Source organism: Peromyscus eremicus, chromosome 5 (assembly GCF_949786415.1).
Source record: "Peromyscus eremicus chromosome 5, PerEre_H2_v1, whole genome shotgun sequence".
NCBI classification, from domain to species: domain Eukaryota; kingdom Metazoa; phylum Chordata; class Mammalia; order Rodentia; family Cricetidae; genus Peromyscus; species Peromyscus eremicus.
In genome coordinates, this window is record NC_081420.1 from 68,674,773 (window position 1) to 68,692,188 (window position 17,416).

At 38.8% G+C, this 17,416-nt stretch overlaps 1 protein-coding gene across 3 annotated transcripts in view; it reads right to left on the reverse strand.

Moving 5' to 3' along the window:
• The window catches only part of Nebl (nebulette), a 359,628-nt gene that overhangs the window by 35,304 nt on the left and 306,908 nt on the right, over positions 1–17,416 (reverse strand). Inside the window, exons 14-21 of one of the 3 annotated variants that reach the window (XM_059263623.1) lie at positions 16,913–17,023; positions 12,653–12,763; positions 12,404–12,514; positions 10,325–10,429; positions 8,081–8,173; positions 5,135–5,227; positions 1,808–1,900; positions 510–602 (exon numbers count right to left, since the gene is read on the reverse strand). The exons of 1 other annotated variant lie outside the window; for it this stretch is intronic. In XM_059263623.1, coding sequence (XP_059119606.1) covers positions 510–602; positions 1,808–1,900; positions 5,135–5,227; positions 8,081–8,173; positions 10,325–10,429; positions 12,404–12,514; positions 12,653–12,763; positions 16,913–17,023 — 810 coding nt within the window. The remainder of the gene's footprint in view (positions 1–509; positions 603–1,807; positions 1,901–5,134; positions 5,228–8,080; positions 8,174–10,324; positions 10,430–12,403; positions 12,515–12,652; positions 12,764–16,912; positions 17,024–17,416) is intronic. One more of the 3 variants, XM_059263624.1, reaches the window with a different exon arrangement.

Below are 17,416 nucleotides of genomic sequence, written 5' to 3' on the forward strand. Positions count from 1 at the left end.
CAGGTAGGAAACAGAGCAAACTAAACTGCAGGACCAAGATGCCAGAAACTACCCCAGCCTTTGGTTGGGAACCAGAGCAATCACCAGCATGAAAGTAAGTTGAGGAGACTATGCCACAAATTACAGGACAGTCATCATAATCCAGCACTGCAAACTCTGTGGCACCCACCACCCTGACCCTGCCCTCTGAAGAAGCTGCTAGTCAAGGGAGACTATCAACTCAGGTAGGAAATCTCTCTAATAAGTGGTTCTCAACCTTTCTAATGCTGTTACCCTTTAATACAGTTTCTCATGCTATGGTGACCCCCAAACATAAAATTATTTCATTGGTACTTCATAGCTATAGTTTTGCTATTGTTATGAATCATAACGTGAATATCTGATATGTGACCCCTGTGGGGATCACGACCCACAGGTTGAGAACCTCTGTTGTAATATGATTCCTTCATCTGCATATTGACACATTTGATATCATTAAATACAAATGATAAATACTGAGATGTTCACACATTGCTGATATTCTTCTGGTTTTCTTTCACTCTCTTCAACTCTGGTAGATCTGGAATGGAAGTTGCCTGTTTTAGCTCTTCTTTGTATTTGACCTATAGAGGATAGATAAGACTTTTATTAGGCAGTATAAAGGGCTCCAAGTGATGAGCACAGGAGCTCGGGCTCAAATCCACTCTTGCTTTTACCACAGTAGCTTCCTGTTGACTGAACTCAACTGATGAAGTGTTGATTCTGCTGCCTTAAGGGGGATCTTCAATAAGCAGCCTATTTCATGTCAAAGCTAACTACAGACTCTACAAAGAACAGAAATGGAAATAGGGAACACCCTTAAAAAGAAAGACAAGAAAGATGCCATGACAATAAACCAGAATGAAGGCCCCTGGGCAGGCTGGGAAAACGCTTCAGTCTGCTTGTGGCCCCCAAGTTTCCACCATTAAAAGTCCCTGACTTCTTCCTCCACCTTCAGAGGTATTAAAGATAAACTATATTGACCTTGATTTTCTTCCTCCACCTGAGAGAACTTACTCTTACGTTTTCAAGTTTTTCAAAATGCCAGTTTTGCAGGAAAGAGGTTATTTTCGCTGTTGAGGAAAGTTCTCAAGAAGGGTTGATAAAAGGTAAAAGGTAATTACTTATGGTTACTATAAAGAGATTTCTAAATTTCAGGAGACCTGAGTTCAAGTTCCAGCTCTGTCTTTACTTGCCATGGATCCTTGGCATGGTCTCTGACTCCTCAAAATTCAGTTTTCCACATCCACCAGTCAAAGAAATGAATAATGCTGAGCTCAGATGTTCAGATATCGTATTAAAAGAGGGGTTAGCACAGAGCAGAGGTCCCTCTCAGTTGTTAACTAGGATTGCTTTATTAAAACGGATTATTAAATGACTGGCTAATGTCTTCCATTTCATTTATAAGGTTCCTTGCCTTGGCAATGCACAATGTAGTGCCCATCAAGCCAATCTTCTCTTGTCCTATCTCTAATACTGTTTTCCCCTCTGATACATAAGCCTCTCTACTTCCCAGCTTCTTCCTGAGGTGCAGTTTTAGAGATCTAGCAGTAAGCTAAAAGACTCTTGTGGATCCTTGTGTCCCAGTGACCAGAACAAAGCCTGAGTCCTTCATGAAGACCTCTTGAGTAAGTAAGCATGATGCAAACTTCCTGACTCACATAAGAGTCATACTTCATGCCCTTCAATGTGTGAATGTGTGAAAGCTTACCCAAAGGCACAGAGCACGTTTTTAAAAAGAAAACTACATCATGTTAGATAAAATATAAAAGAAAACAGAATGACTTGCCGCACTCAGCTGCTCCTGGTTCCTCCTCACCCTCTCTATTTCTGGAGTCATGGTTACTGGAGTGGCCTTATAGTTTTGCTCTTTATACTGGAGCTGGGGAACAAAGCATAAGACAGTTCGGAATCTTGGGAAATAAATGTGTACCACTGGAACACATTAAAGGAAATGTCACATGAAACAGATTATTAATATTTTATCTTTTCCTCCATGGTACCATTTTAAATTATTTTTAAAAATTTTTCATATAGTGTATTTTGATCATATTTTTCTCTTCTGCTAATGCAAATATTCCCCACCTCCCTACCTACCCAACTTCATGTCATTTTCCCTTAAAAAAAAGAAAAGAAACAGACAAAAAAAGCAATAAAACTAAAAATACCAAAACAAAATAAAACAAATGCACACAAAAAATGAACAAACAAAAAACATGGAATCTGTCATGTTAGTCAGCTACTTGTGGTCATGGAGTCTGGCCTACAGTGTGCTTGATATTCCATTAGACAAAGCTGATTTTCTTTTCCTCAGCAAGAATCAATTGGAAATAGCTTCTTGGGTAGTAGTAGGACTTTGTGTCCACTTCTTCCAGATATCATCTTCTTGAGACCCTAGTCCCCAAAATTTTCCTTGTCAAATGTTCTAAATTATTCCTTTCATTGCTAATCTTTACACTATATAATTTATTGATGACTTCTTGATTTTGATCTCATCAGTAATAAGGAATTGTCCCTTCTGTGAGTTCACTGATTCTTAACATTAAAGCAATGTTTACCAAATTACCATCTTTTAAAATGATTTATAATCAGCAACATTTAATAGTAAGTCATGTTAAATGTACAATAGACTCTTGCCATCACTGGAAGCATTGAGAACAAAGGTCACAAAAGTCCAATGCATGCACTTCAGTGACATACTGCCTCTACCAACCTTCCTCTCAGGAACCTCAGTTTCCCTCCTTACCAAGTTCTAATGTTGGAAGGCCTGACATCTGATCTAACAATACAGAAGATGCCCTAACATACTTCATAGGGATCTTCTTTCTTAGTTGAGGGCAGAAAAGGGAGATGACTTCACTATCCACAGTCAACTATCCCAACAATTCCACAACATCTCATGAAATAAAGGAGTATCAAACATAGAGCAAAGGAATGGTATATCTGCTGAGAGTTTCTGACAGCTGAGGTAAAGCTGGAAGAGGAAAATCCTTTTGCAAGGAGCTATATAGTAACAGTCAATGCATTTTCAGAGTTTAAATTCAGCCTTAGGGCCTTCCACAGACCTTGCTATTGAAATGCATGCTCTTATGAATGAATATGAAAATGAAAAAAATTTTGAGAAGCCTGGAAAATAAATGGAAGTGGTTAGATTTCTTAAGATGTACCCTCTCCCTAAGAAGTGACATTCTTTGCACTGTTGCATGTAAGAGTTTGGGCAAGTTCTCAGGATGGGAATGATAGAGTTACAATGAGAAATGTTTCATGTAATCTTTATTGGTAGAAATATCATTCGTGATAGGGCTTGAACTAAAGATTTGTGGAGCTGCTTTGCTGCTAGGGAGAAACTACAATTGCGAGTGAATGTAAACCCAGACATCAATTCAGTGGGAGACGCTTGTCCTGATTCTCCTATTCATCAACTTGACATGTGCTTTAAAGGCAATATCTCTTTAATACTCTAATCTCTGCTTTATAAGAAGGGAAATTTTATAGGTGAAAATCTATGAAGAGTATATAATAAATGAAGTCCACAGCTGGAATCAAACCTATCAGTACTCTAGGGTCCATGTTCCTCTCCACCACTTCAGTGTTAACTAATCATCCTGGATTCTGCCACTGGCATGCATAACATACCATGTAAGTTCTATGACATTTATGCCATTATACACTTAGTTTTCAAATGAAGTTAAGAGAGCATTGTGATGGAATATTAGTTGAAGAAGTGTTACATTTGTTTCTACTGTGGAACATTAGTTTAATGATGCAAAGATGTGTTGCATTCTTTTATGCTGTATTTGTTTAACTCTGTGAAGCTGTGTTACTTTGCCTGTCTAAAACACCTGATTGGTCTCATAAAGAGCTGAATGGCTGATAGTTAGGCAGGAGAGAGCAGATAGGTGGGGCTGACAGGGCTGACATGCAGGGAGAATAAATAGAAAAGGAAGAGAGAAGACCCAGGAGTGAGAGGAAGCGAAAGAGAGGACACCAGGGGCCAGCCACCGAGCTACACAGCAAACCACAGAGTAAGAAGCAAAGAAAGGTATATAGAATAGAGAAAGATAAAAAGCCCAGAAGCAAAAGTTAGATGGGATAATTTAAGAAAAGCTGGCTAGAAATAAGCCAAGCTAAGGCCAAGCATTCATAAGAAAGAATAAGATTCTGTGTATTTATTTGGGAGCTGGGTGACAGGCCCCCAAAGAGTCAAAAGAATAAAAACAACCAACTACTACAGAGTATTGTTTCTATCATAAATAGAAGACTAACAACACATTTTTGGAATATGGAGAGGGAGGAGGAGAAGGAGAAAAAGTAGTAGTTGTTGAGTAAAACAACTTAATCACCAAATCAAAGACTGAGCAACACTCGGGCTGTTAACATATCCTTAAATGATCTATGAACCACACTACAGGAATTCTCCATACTACAGTCTTAGGCTTGGCATTGCGGCTCCTGTCCCACCATCACCTCCTGCCACCCTCCATCCCAAGTCCTCATCACTTCAGTCCCCTCCCCCGTGAATAGGCTTGGGTCCTGAAAATACTAGTTTTCCCTCCCAAGAAGACCCTTCCTCACAAAAGCCACCTGAAATCATTCTTGAATCTCTAAGACAAGACTCCAGTTTTGTTCCTTCTCCAAGACTGTTCCTCTCCCCCCGTGACATACTATCCCTCCTCTGCATGTCCAGAACACTTTGCAAGAAGTACTATTGCTTATGGTTAAAAAAGATAATGCTTGTCAGATATTCAAAAAAATTAGTAACTAGTCAACAAATACAAATCACTGTGACAGTATGTAAGACAATGCATACTAGTAATTTATGCCCTGTTCCTCTTGAGACCTTGAGACTACCCAAAGACCCTTGTAGTCTTGTCTCACTTGCTGAATTCCCCTCAGAGCACAAACAAAGCAGACTTTCAGAAAAAAAAAAAAAAAAGCAAAAAAAGCACATAATGGAGGACACGAAGCAGTATGGAATGTTATCTCCACTTCCAAGGAATGACCCCACATAGTGGCATTCATTGTGGTGAGATTTCAACTGTACAGGTGCTGTGCTCCCAATCATGTATGGTATTTCAATAACAGAGAAAAAAAACACTTAAGGAAATATGATCACATTGCTGATGTTCTTCTGGTTTTCTTTAGCTCTCTTTACCTCGGGAGGATCTGAAATGGCTGCTGCATGTTTAATTCCTCCTTTGTATTTCACCTTAATAATTTATTTTAAGATATGGTTAATTTATTCTACCCAAAGCTTAAAATAGTGAAGAATTCTTCTATTGTCACTGCTGTATAATTGAATTTTTGTTCCAATATTATGTTCTTTTTAGTAAGAAACAGTTTCTTATATTTTCTCATGCTTTCTGGGTTCTTTATCCTGAAGTGCCAATAAATTCACATCTATCCATCACTATAGGTATCCTTTGGTTAATATAAATGAACATTGCTTATGACCAAAAGCTTTATAATTAAGCATATATACAAAATGTATTGGAAGTTATCTTAACATAATGATTTATTATTTTCTAAGAAGCAGCTTTATTTAATAATGCGTTAATTAGAATTTAGCCTGTATTTAAAGGCAAAAATCAAATTGAATTAGCCTCAGAGTCTTGCAAATATTGATGTCTTACTGAGAGCACACAGGTAATGGACTAGAACAAGAAAAAAAGGGAATGTGGCTACTGTAAAAGAGAAAGGGAAGAGGCTCCTAAGTCTTCACATCCTCTGCCAGCTAGCAGCATCACCCTGGGGACCTGGAAAACCTTTACACATGGGGAGTAACTGGTCCGGCTGGGGGTTGCAGACTAGAATTATAGGCACCCTGGTTCTGGTTTCCTGGTCAGGCACCAAGATGTAAGCCACACTCCCCTGCCATGCAATAGCCCACAGTCAAGTGTTCCCCACTGTGATGGACTGTAGTCCCTCAAACCATAAGCCAACATGGTCTTTCCTCCTTTAAGTGGTTTCTTGTCAGGTGTTTGGTTACACTATGGAAAGAAGTCGCTAACACACCCTGCATCCTGACATTCATTCCATCCACGAATTTCCCCTTCAGGTAGATCTATTTGGAGGAAAATAAATTGGAAAAATGATCATACATGGGGCAAGAAAACAAACTAGCAAGGTCTTCCATTCCAGGTGGCATTTTATATCTAAAATTCACAGAACACTAGACTCTCGGCAAAGAGAACCTACCTATGTAAGAATGGCAAATGCACAATGAAATTTAGCAAATTTAGCAAAGATTTAAATCTACAACAAATAGGTTTTAGCAATCCCTCAGTAATGCTTAAAGCTGAAATCTAGGCTGGCATAGAGCACTAGTCACTCGAAGTCTCAGATATCATCTGTCTTAGTATCTGTGAATTTAACATGAGTAAAGAGGCCAGTCTCAACTCAGACCCAAAATAGTTAAATGGAAAGTTCACTGAGACAGGTTTCCTCTAAATGAAATTCAAAAACAGATCTTAGCACAGAGAGCTAATAGCAAAAAGGCTTGTCCTCAGAGGTGGAAAATGTCGGGATGTTTAAAGGTTAGCCAATCACCTCCTGGTTTGACAGATCGGGCTAATCTTGAAAGGCCAAGTTTCCATTTGAATATTAAGTAGGGGGTCATGGCCCAACCTCAGAGACACAGAACTCCTCTGCATTTATTGTTTGCTAGAAAGGACTGGGAGAGAAAAGACAACATACTGTACTGTTTTGTGTGATTTTCTTAGGGTGAAAAGCCCAACACAATTAAAAATGAACATTTTTGTTTTTCAAGACTCAACAAAAATAACACAGTCATTTCCCTGTAGGGGAATGACTAGACACCATACACACTAGACAACATTTGTAACTGATGACATTGCTGGGTGCATTTCAAACATTGTCATTGCAAAGTGAAGGAATGTAACATTTTACACATCTTTCCCAAACTAACTTCTCTGCCAGACTCAAGTGGCACCTGATTCAGATTCCCATTAAACAGAACAAATGTCATTCACTCTCATCCAGGCCTTAGTCTCCAGGTCCTCTCTCAAGATGCTATCCTCAAGACAGAGCTTCCTTCACGGCACAAAGATTTGACTGCACAATTTTATAATTTTGCATTAAAGTACACATCACCTTGTCCCTCCTGGAATTTCTTTTCCAAAGGAAACCCCCACTTGGTCACATGCTCAGGACACCACCTAACTCTGAGTTAGCCCCAATATATGTCATGAAAACAGCTATAGTTGTTTGACTTAAAGGAATGTTCTGGAAGGTTGTATCCCTGAGACTAGAAGTAAAGAGATAGATCAGGGAACGAACATTAAGGAAAGAATCATTTTCATACCCACGGCAAGAAACTAAATCTATGAAATGCGCACAGATGAACCCCCTCCTCCTGGAAGGACAGGAATTATCTGTTGCTCATGTCAAGCAGTAAATGGGAAAAATTTCTCCTGTAGCATTAAACACTGATCCTGTGATTCCCCAGAATCGAAAGCACCACAGGGTAAGATCTCTTTATAATTCATACTCAATTGATGTGTTTTTATTTGCTGAGGAAGTAAAGGGGAAATAAGGCCAGAAAATAGAAATGTGGGCACAGAGCTGTGTTTGGGAAAGGCTCAGAAATGTGATTGACACAGGACGAAATGAGTCAGTGCTACATTAAGAAACAAATCTGTACCACTTCAGCTACCAAATAAACATACTGAGCCCTTTGTTCATTTCATTGGGGTACAATTCCTTTGCTCCAAGAGGTGGGAAAATATTCAATGTATCCTTTCCCTGTAAAATTTAACACAGCTAAAATTCTGTTCCAAAAGATGAAATGTAATCCTAGATTTTATTAAAATGGCCCATGTCTTCTTTGCTCTGCTCTAAATGAAATGAAATGGAGCCTCAGGATGGAGGGGAACAAGGCTGTAGTTTTCATTCTGGAAGTTAGACCTTTGATGGCTGATGACATCACCTTTCAGGAAAGCGAAGAATAAAAGATAAAAAGCAACCTACTGGGAAAAGAACTAAACACAGGCATGCAGCCCTTGTTTCTGGGAAAGAATAATTAGTGCTGTGGAGAACTTACTGAACTGATATTGTGCTGGGTTTTTTTCACTCGTTCAATCTCTGGAGTGTTCCTTAGGGCTGTGCCAGCTCCCACTCCTTCTTTGTAAGATACCTTCGTAGTGGGGAAAGGAAAATAAGAACTATAAGGTTATTGGAATTCAAGTCCTAGATCTGCCTGTTACGAAGCAAGACTATTTCTCAGGTTTTTACAGTAGTGTGAATACTGGTTTTATTTATGGTAGCAATATTACATGAATCAAGGAAATAGTCCATTGTGATAATAAATGCCGACTTTGGTTTCTGATCTCATAACCTCTTAGCCCAGTTAATATTTGTTCTAACGAATGATGAGTACCTTAGCTGGGGGCAGGTTATTTGCCCTAAGAATATAAATTGGCAATCTATAGTTTCTTGCTTCAAATATAAACATATGGCAGGTCAGCCAAGGCTACACAGAGAAACCCTGTCTCCAAAGACCAATATAGATAGATAGATAGAGAGAGAGAGAGAGAGAGAGAGAGAGAGAGAGAGAGAGATTTTATAGATATAGATATATGGCATATGTGTATCTGAGAAAAATCAAACTATGTGTTAGAGAAATTCACTCAGTAGTTAGCATTTAGCCCCAAACAAGGGAGGTTTCACAGCACTGCTAATCTTCCAAATACAAAAGTCCCTCATGGTCTCCGAAGAAAATATTCTATCACCAGTATAGGCCTCGACTCTTGTATTTTCCTCACCTCCCCTTTGTTGAGTTGAAAATCTCTCCACTCATTGACATCTACCCCTTCCAAACACAAAGTAAAACAAAACAAAAAGTTCTCCACAGAAAAACAGTGGCCCTTGAAAGTCACATGAGGACAGAAAAATCCCCATTACCAGCACTGGCTAATTCAATGGGCACCAAGGGGACTGGAAGAGTGATGTAAGACCTGAACTGAAAGAGATGAAAACCAGGAATATCACAGGAGTCAGGAGCAGCTACTTCTCCGACCCTTCCAGTGGGAACCGCCCATCCCTTGGCACAGCCTGGCCCTTCTGAGGGAGATCCCAGTCTTACCAGACAGTCTCCCTGACCTGAGAGTGAGAGTCATCCAGTTAATTAGGAAATGGAGAGTCTTCCAGAGGGTCTCAAACTTAATGGCATTTGCCCTTTTGATTAGACATGTACTTAAGTACTAAAAGACTGAGCCAATTCTACATTATTGTATTTGACTGTATTTGATACTGTATTCGATAATTCCATCACAAAATTCAAGTTTATACATTTATCTATTAACAGAGGCCTACTTTCTTAACTGTACACGGGCAACTCCTGTTACTCAAAATAAAAGCAGAAAGTTTATGTATCAGTTTTAAACTAAGAAGTCTCTAGGTATGTTGTTTACACAGATTCAGTGAAAATCTGGAGGAAAGTCCCTTAATATGTTTTCTTTCATCTTCACAGTAAAATTAGTGTGGAAGATAACACTTTTACCCAGCTAAAAATCTACTTAACACCTGTCATTTCTTCCCAGCACAAAATTTGGATTTGGAATTCCAAAAAATTGGGATTTGTGAGAATAATTTTTTTTATTTTGAAGAAATAAATTCATCTGAGAAAAAAATCAGATAGTGAGGGAAAAGACATTGTTATAAAATATAACATTTTAGAAGTGGAGGGGGTGTGGTTGGGATATATCTCAGTAGTAGCACATTTACCTAACATGAACAAGGTCCTGGATATAATCCCCAGAACTACAAGAGTAAACAAGCAAACAATTAATTTTAACTGTAAAAGAAATACAAATTGGGTATCCCTGGGGCTGAAGGCCCCGATGTTGAGAGCACTGGCTCTTCTTCCAGAGGTCCTGAGTTCAACTCCCAGCAACCACATAGTGGCTCACAGCTGTCTGTAATGGGACCTGGTGCCCTCTTCAGGCACACAGGCAGAACACGGTATACATAATGAATAAATAAATCTTTTTCTTTAAAAAAAGTAGGCATCCCTAACCAAAATATCTGAAATTTGAACTTTCTGACAGCCAACAAGTGGAAAGCTCCACACCTGGCTCCTGTGATGTGTTTCAGTCACAGCCCAAGTGCACTAAAAATAACACATGGAATTATCTCAGGCTATGCATATATGAAGCACAAATGACTTTTATGTTTAGACCTACATCTTATCCCCACTATAACTTATTATACACATGCAAACATTCCAAAATCCAAACAAAACCTGAAATTCGTCTAGCCCCAAACTCTTCGTCCAGCAGCTACTCACATTGCTAATGTTTTGTTGCGTCATCTTGATTCTCTGAATTTCGGGAGTGTCTGCCACAGTGGAATAGTTAGAAAGCATTTTCTCAGCTTCATCTTTATACTTTTTCTAAAAATACAAAATTATTATAAATTGAAATCTCTATGTGGAGGGAGGAGGGGATATGGTACCACATCCAGCTTTATCCTACCACATGACTATAATTTACAACTTAAGATTCAAAGTAGCTGCTGCCACAACCACTAAGATCAAGGTTGTGAGTACACCATCTGTCACAGAAACCCCACTGCTATGCAGGCTATCATACTCACCCCCAGACCATTCAGAAACCTCAGAGAGATTGACTTCTACATCTTTCCTAAACTTGGGACCTCTTCTTCTATGTGCGAGCGAACTCAGTCTCTGCCCCAGTACCTCCAGCACTCCTGAGGTGGCCCCACTTTCTACATCTACCTTGTTACAAGCTTTGTTTATTGCCTTTGATAAAGGTCTGTGCTGAAGGAAAACATGCTATGACTTTTGTAGTTAAAGTTATTAAACATCTCAAGTTCCTCTCCAGTAAATGAGCTACTGTACGTTCCTTTAATAAAACCTGGGTTTATCCTTCCTATGAGAACACATAATGTTATGATGTAATTGGCATTGTTTCAATACCCAACACACATTCATGCATTCAATCAATCCCACAAACAGATATCACTGTCAACTAGGAAACTGAGGCACCAGCTAGTAAGCATGGGAAGTGAGACTCAACTCAGGCACTCTAGTTAGTGTGGGTAACCAAATGGCACAGAGCCACTTGCTAAGCAACGTGTTAAAGGCAGCTGTCACTGCATCTTTCCTCACTGGCTCATGCATCCATTTGCCTGTTTCATGTACTTGCCTAAGACTTGCACTCAATTCATGTGGATACAGCCATTGTCTCCAAGTTCATTGCCTTCGTGCAGCATGAGTCACGAGGGACGGAACACTGTGACTTTAGGACTATTCCAACTGCTGCACAGTCCAGAGTGACTGAGGAGCAGACAGGTGATCCCCCATTTCTGCTCCACCATCTTGACACCCCCACCTTGAACCAACCAATTTTGACACTTAGCTTTATCTAGAATTTGAGCAAAGGTGTCCACCTTGGGCCAAAACTATTTTCATGAATTCCATTAGTCAAATCTAACTCATTGCTTCCAGAATAATTTCATGCTTTTCATTCTTCTTTATTACTTTTTCCACTGAGATGTACTTTTCAGGTAAATTTTATAGCAAAGATATGATTAAATAATGCATATTTTTTATCCAAATCAGGTTTTATAAGCAACTTGTTCTATGAATATTTTCTTTTGAGATGTTATCTTTCTCAGTATGTCTTTCCTTTCCTATTATCACTCACTGGGTTCCTCTTCCCCCTTTCCAGCAGTTCCTTCCTCTACACATAGCCTTTTTTCAGTCCCCACCCGTGTGTGTGTGTGTGTGTGTGTGTGTGTGTGTGTGTGTGTGTGTGTGTTTAAATCCAGGTTCTTCATATGAGAGATGTTAACATTCATCCTTCTAAGAATATTACTGCCCTTACTCACGACCAGCTTTTTAAGTTTTTGAAGAATATGTGACAGATATATTTGGCAAATAAGTTTTACTAAGAAAACTTAGTCTTCTCCTAATTTTTAGCTAACATTAATTATCAGTACAATATAATTTTTACTACTTTGTTTTATTGAAGGCTATTTAAAATATTAGTCATTGTGAAATGGAAATAAAAGATTTTTAGAATTACGTTTCTGTTATATGAACAAATAATATTCAAGGCAAGTACATAATAGAGTTAAAAATAAAAATAAGGTCAAAGCGTTCTTTCTTCAAAGAAGGGGGATCATGTGGGACTTTGGCACTTCATAATGGCTCCTAAATTAGCTCTGTAGCCACTATCCTTCTAGTTAGTAATGTTAGTCAAGTTTGGTAGGGAGGATCTTAATAAAAATACTCTAAGTTTGAAGGTAATGTCTCCAGGAAGGTGTCAATCAAAAAGACTCAGGAAACACACCGTGATGGGATTAGCATGCATTACTGTAAGGATCTTCATCCTCTACCAACCTGGCTGTAGATTTCAGATGCCCTCTTGGCTCGAAGCATATCTGGGATATCCATATTCACCTGCATTCCTTTTCCCTTAATTTCATTCTCTAAGTCTTTCCTATATTGCTTCTAGAAGAACAGAAAATAATCTCAACTCTTTGCTTAACTTTCCAGGACCATATTGCTATTTATGTGTTTTAACAGAAAAGTGACATTCACCCTCCTACAGGACCTTCATTTGAGACTTTGTGTTCACACCTTCCTTACCTGGCTGGCCATCTCAGATGCCCTCTTAGCTCTCCGAACATCTAGAGTGTCTGCAGTGACCTGCATTCCTTTTCCTTTTATTTCTGTCTCCAGATCTCTTTTATAATCTTTCTGTAGAAAATAAAATGCACAGTGCTCTGCAATCGTTTCAAAATGGTGCTGAAAAAAACATGATGTCATTTTGACATCAAGACTATATGTTCCAGAATTGGGTTAGACCTATTCTTTTATTTCTATATACCAAGATAGAAGTATGATGTGCAGTAACATATTCATACATAACCAGGAGGCTTTGTCTACTAAGATGAATTAAGGAAAAGTACAGAACTAGATTGGGAAAACTTATATTCCAATGATAAACTTGAAAATTTATTGGTGACTATATAATTCGGTTGATAACTATCAATAAAGTGACTATAAAATTGTTGCTATTCTCGATGGTTGCAACTTATTATACTTCCATTCTAAATCACTGGGTTTATGTAATATTGGCCCAAGTTTCTGGATCCTATGGAACTTAAATAAACCATTCTACCCCGTCCTTGGTTCTATGTGGTTAGTTCAGGGATGAGTGCACTTCCTTTGCCATGGAGTATATCAGAAGAGCCTTTCTTTTTCTTCCTGGATATGAATGACAACAGATTCACCCTGTCTGAGAACTGAGTCAGGAAGGGAAACTGAACCCTATCATCCTTAAGCAATGCAAAACCATTCAAAATGACCAGACACATTCTATAAAAGGTATCACTAGGCAACTTCATCATTGTTTGAACAAAACACCTCCAAATCTGGAAGGCTTATAACAACAGCATATAACAGCTTCATTCTAAGAGAGCAAACCAAATACACAAGTGTCCTGAGAGCCCCTGACTGAGTCCAGTTTGCTGATGTCTCATTGGCTATAGAGAGCCCACAGAAATGGTACAAGTTTGACTACTGGAGGATACTGGCCCAACAATATATCACATTGACACTATTTTTAAACTCCACTTTGGATATTAAAAATCAATAGCAAAATCCCAAGCTTTAGTTGCGAAGGATTTGAGAGCCTGTCAATTTGGCAAGATGGAACATGAGTAACTAAGATTATATACAAATGAGCCACTAAGAGTACAACAATAACAGCATCTCAGCATCTCCAAAATCTCCTTGGGCCATGGGGAACACAGCTGACTCCCCTAAGACTATTTTCTCTTCAGTTGTCACCAACTAAATTCACACTATTATCCTAACACATATTAAAAAAAAAAACCAGAAAAATCTCAACTAGTGTACAAAAATGAGTCATTAAAATCTCAATCTACTAAAAAAAAAGGGGGGCTTATATGTCTCAGAAGCCTGCTAATAGGCAGAAGGTGAAATTCATAGTTTCTACTTATTCCGTAGTCCTTGCTCCAGAGGGATGTTTTCAGTTGGCTCCAGCAGCCATTCTAATGATAATAATTTCATAAGCTCCTTTTTCTAGCCCTGAATCCCACCCCCATTGTAATACCTCTAGTCTGCTAAATTGAACTAATACTGGATGCAGCCTCTAAATAAGAATAAGAAAAATTCATAAAAGTATGGCTGTTGTGATGAAAAAAAATGCACATTAAGAGAGCAAGAACTGGAGAGGCAGTGGTGGTGCATGCCTTTAATCCCAGCACTCAGGAGGCAGAACCAGGCGGATCTTTGTGAGTTCGAGGCCAGCCTGGTCTACAGAGCGAGATCCAGAACAGGCACCAAAATTACACAGAGGAAACCCTGTCTCGAAAAAAACAGAGAGAGAGAGAGAGAGAGAGAGAGAGAGAGAGAGAGAGAGAGAGAGAGAGAGAGAGAGAGAGAACTGAGGCAGAATCTGGGCTAAGAACTCACTACAACTGTTGAAATCATGCTGTGCCCTACTCTAAGCCACTCCATATCATATAATACTGGCTTTTTGGGCTCTGCCTTGCCTTCACATTCCATAATAGAAGTCTCTGACTAAGTGTTGACTGTGGCCCCCTGGTGGACCCCAAAATACACCATCTATCAGACATCACTCCTCTAGCACACCCTGATTAATGGCTCATTCCTGAGGCTAAAAAGGGAGCCAGCCTACAAGTTTATTAGGAAGAATTTAAATTAAAGGCACATGTGTGTGCTAAAATTATACCAGGGAAACTCAAGAATTTATGGGGCACACCACATTGAGCAAAAGTGTAATGCTCTCACCTGGCCTTCATAAATGATGGATAACTAACACTGTGGTGGAATGGCCCCAGAAAGCCTGTAATTTCCTACCTGATGTGTGTCGATGATGGAAGATCAAGGACTCCCTGACCTGGCTCAGACCCCCACTGCTTGACACAGCTACCCAACTGCTTACTCATCATCCTATTCATACCTTCCCGATCTGGACCTGACCAGGTCTGTTCCGTGAAGCCCATCTGTTCCTTGCTCCTGACCCATTTTCCACTCGGGACCCAGTTTTGTCTTTACACCTCTGGTTTCTGCAGCTTTGCTCTCAAATCTGGTTTCAACTCCACCAGCAGCTCCTTCTCCATGCTGATCTAGTTCATTTTTTATCTACACAGACATTTTTTAGCCCACTTCTAAAACCTCTTGAACTTTGAATTCTGCTTTTACTTCTATTCATTCTGTAACCAAGTATATGTGTGTGTATGTATATATGGGTGTGTGTGTGTGTGTGTGTGTGTGTGAGAGAGAGAGAGAGAGAGAGAGAGAGAGAGAGAGAGAGAGAGAGATGTATAAGAGTTAACAGTAACTAAGACAGAACAGTAATTAATCAGAATAAAGAACTTCCATTTACTTTGTCCATGCTACCAAGGTGGGTGGGTTTTATTACAAGTTAATGTAATTAAAACTGCTAAACCTTATGAATTTTGGTGTTATTCAATATATGTTGACATTGTAGAAAGACACAAGTATGTCTGTCTGTGTTTCTGACATAGCTCCCTCATGACAGCATCAGTTCTGATAATGGATATGGTACCTTAGTCTGGGGCAGGGAAATGTAAATGGATTTACAATAGTGTCCCAAGGTGTAATTGATGAGTGGAATCAAGGTGACATCTAAGGCTTGTCTAATACCATTTGAAGAGGCAGAAGAGATAAGAAGAGGCAGGGAGTTCTTATCTTGGCGTAACATGTTGAGATCTTACACACATGGACAACAGTAATTTCAGTGGCTTCATATCCACATCCACATTATAAAACATATAATTTTTCTAAAAGACTTAGGCAACTATATGAAGTAATGAAAAAGAATCCACAACAGTAAATGAAAACAAAAGAAAGGAAATTATACAGCATAACTGCATTTAAGGTTTACCTAAGTCTCTGTATATACAAGATCATGTTTGTCTATATATCATACATACAGATCTGAAAGTCTACAACAAACTTCTAAAAATGACCAATTATGCTGTGAGAGTCATGGTAGCTCTCAGAGTAGCCCTAGTGAAGACTCACTACCAAACTTTGAGAATAGCAAGTCATCCTCCTTAATCTGCACCCCCGCTTTCTATAGTACTCTTATATAACTGCCTTATCCTAAACACTATCAAATTCGAATGACTTGTTTGTACTCTCAGAATCACTGAGGAGATTCAGGAAGCATGGAACACAATCCCGGATATCTCCCTAGAAAATGTATATATGGTCTGACTCCTACAGTTTTGTTATGTTCACATCTTCATATATATTGCATGAAAAGAAAGTGGCACATGGTCATTCAAGACATATCATCTCTTAATCCAAAAGCTGAATCTAAAAATCTCAAGTGCAGATATAAAATGAACAAAGGATGTCTTCTAAACACACAATCACATAGAAACAAAGATTGTACTCACATTAAAATCTCAACATGTGGTTTCTATGTTTTCCTCAAAACATTGGAAACACAAATACGCTAAGCAGAATATGAACTATACTATAGAAACACACTACAAAAGTATTTATCATACCCTAGACTAATATGAAATGTGTTGTAACGCAGGAATAAAATATGTCAAGGTGTGTGCCCCTGTGTGCATGTATCTGTGTGTATTCCATGAAAATGTCTCTTTCTAAGCTTCCTTTGATGTATTTAAAGTCTACGAGCAAAGTGGAAACTATACATTTTCAAATCAACATCATGATTTGACATGATTTCCATTCCAAACTGTCAAACCAGCCCACAAAGCTTTGAGAGATTCCATGCACTACTCTAGCTGCTGATATGATTGTTGAGGACAAAAATAGGAGTTTCCGGAAGTATGTCTGACCCTCCCCACTCACCTCACTGGCTATCTTGGCAGCTTTCTTGGCACGCTGTATTTCAAGTGTATTGGTGTCAATTTGCATTCCCTTCCCTTTAATTTCTGACTCCAGGTCCTTTTTGTATTCTTTCTATAAAAGCAATGTTCAGCACAATTTAGCCACTCTGTAGACAACATATACTTGTAGTTAATGATTTAAAAAAAAAAAACTAAACATTTTTAAAAGACCAAAAGAGCGCTGTGAGATGGCTCAGTGGATAAAGCACTTACTATACAAGCATTAAGATTAGAGTTTAGATCCCTCAGAAGCCATGTAGACTAGACTAGACAAATCAGAAAACTCTGGGTTCAGCAGAGACCCTCAGTTAATAAAGTAGGGAGCAATCATAAAAGATACTCAATATCAACCTTTGGCCACATATCACATACCTGTGCAAACACATACATGAATGGACACAACACACACACACACACACACACACACACACACACACACACACACTTAAGAAAAAAGGTAAATAAC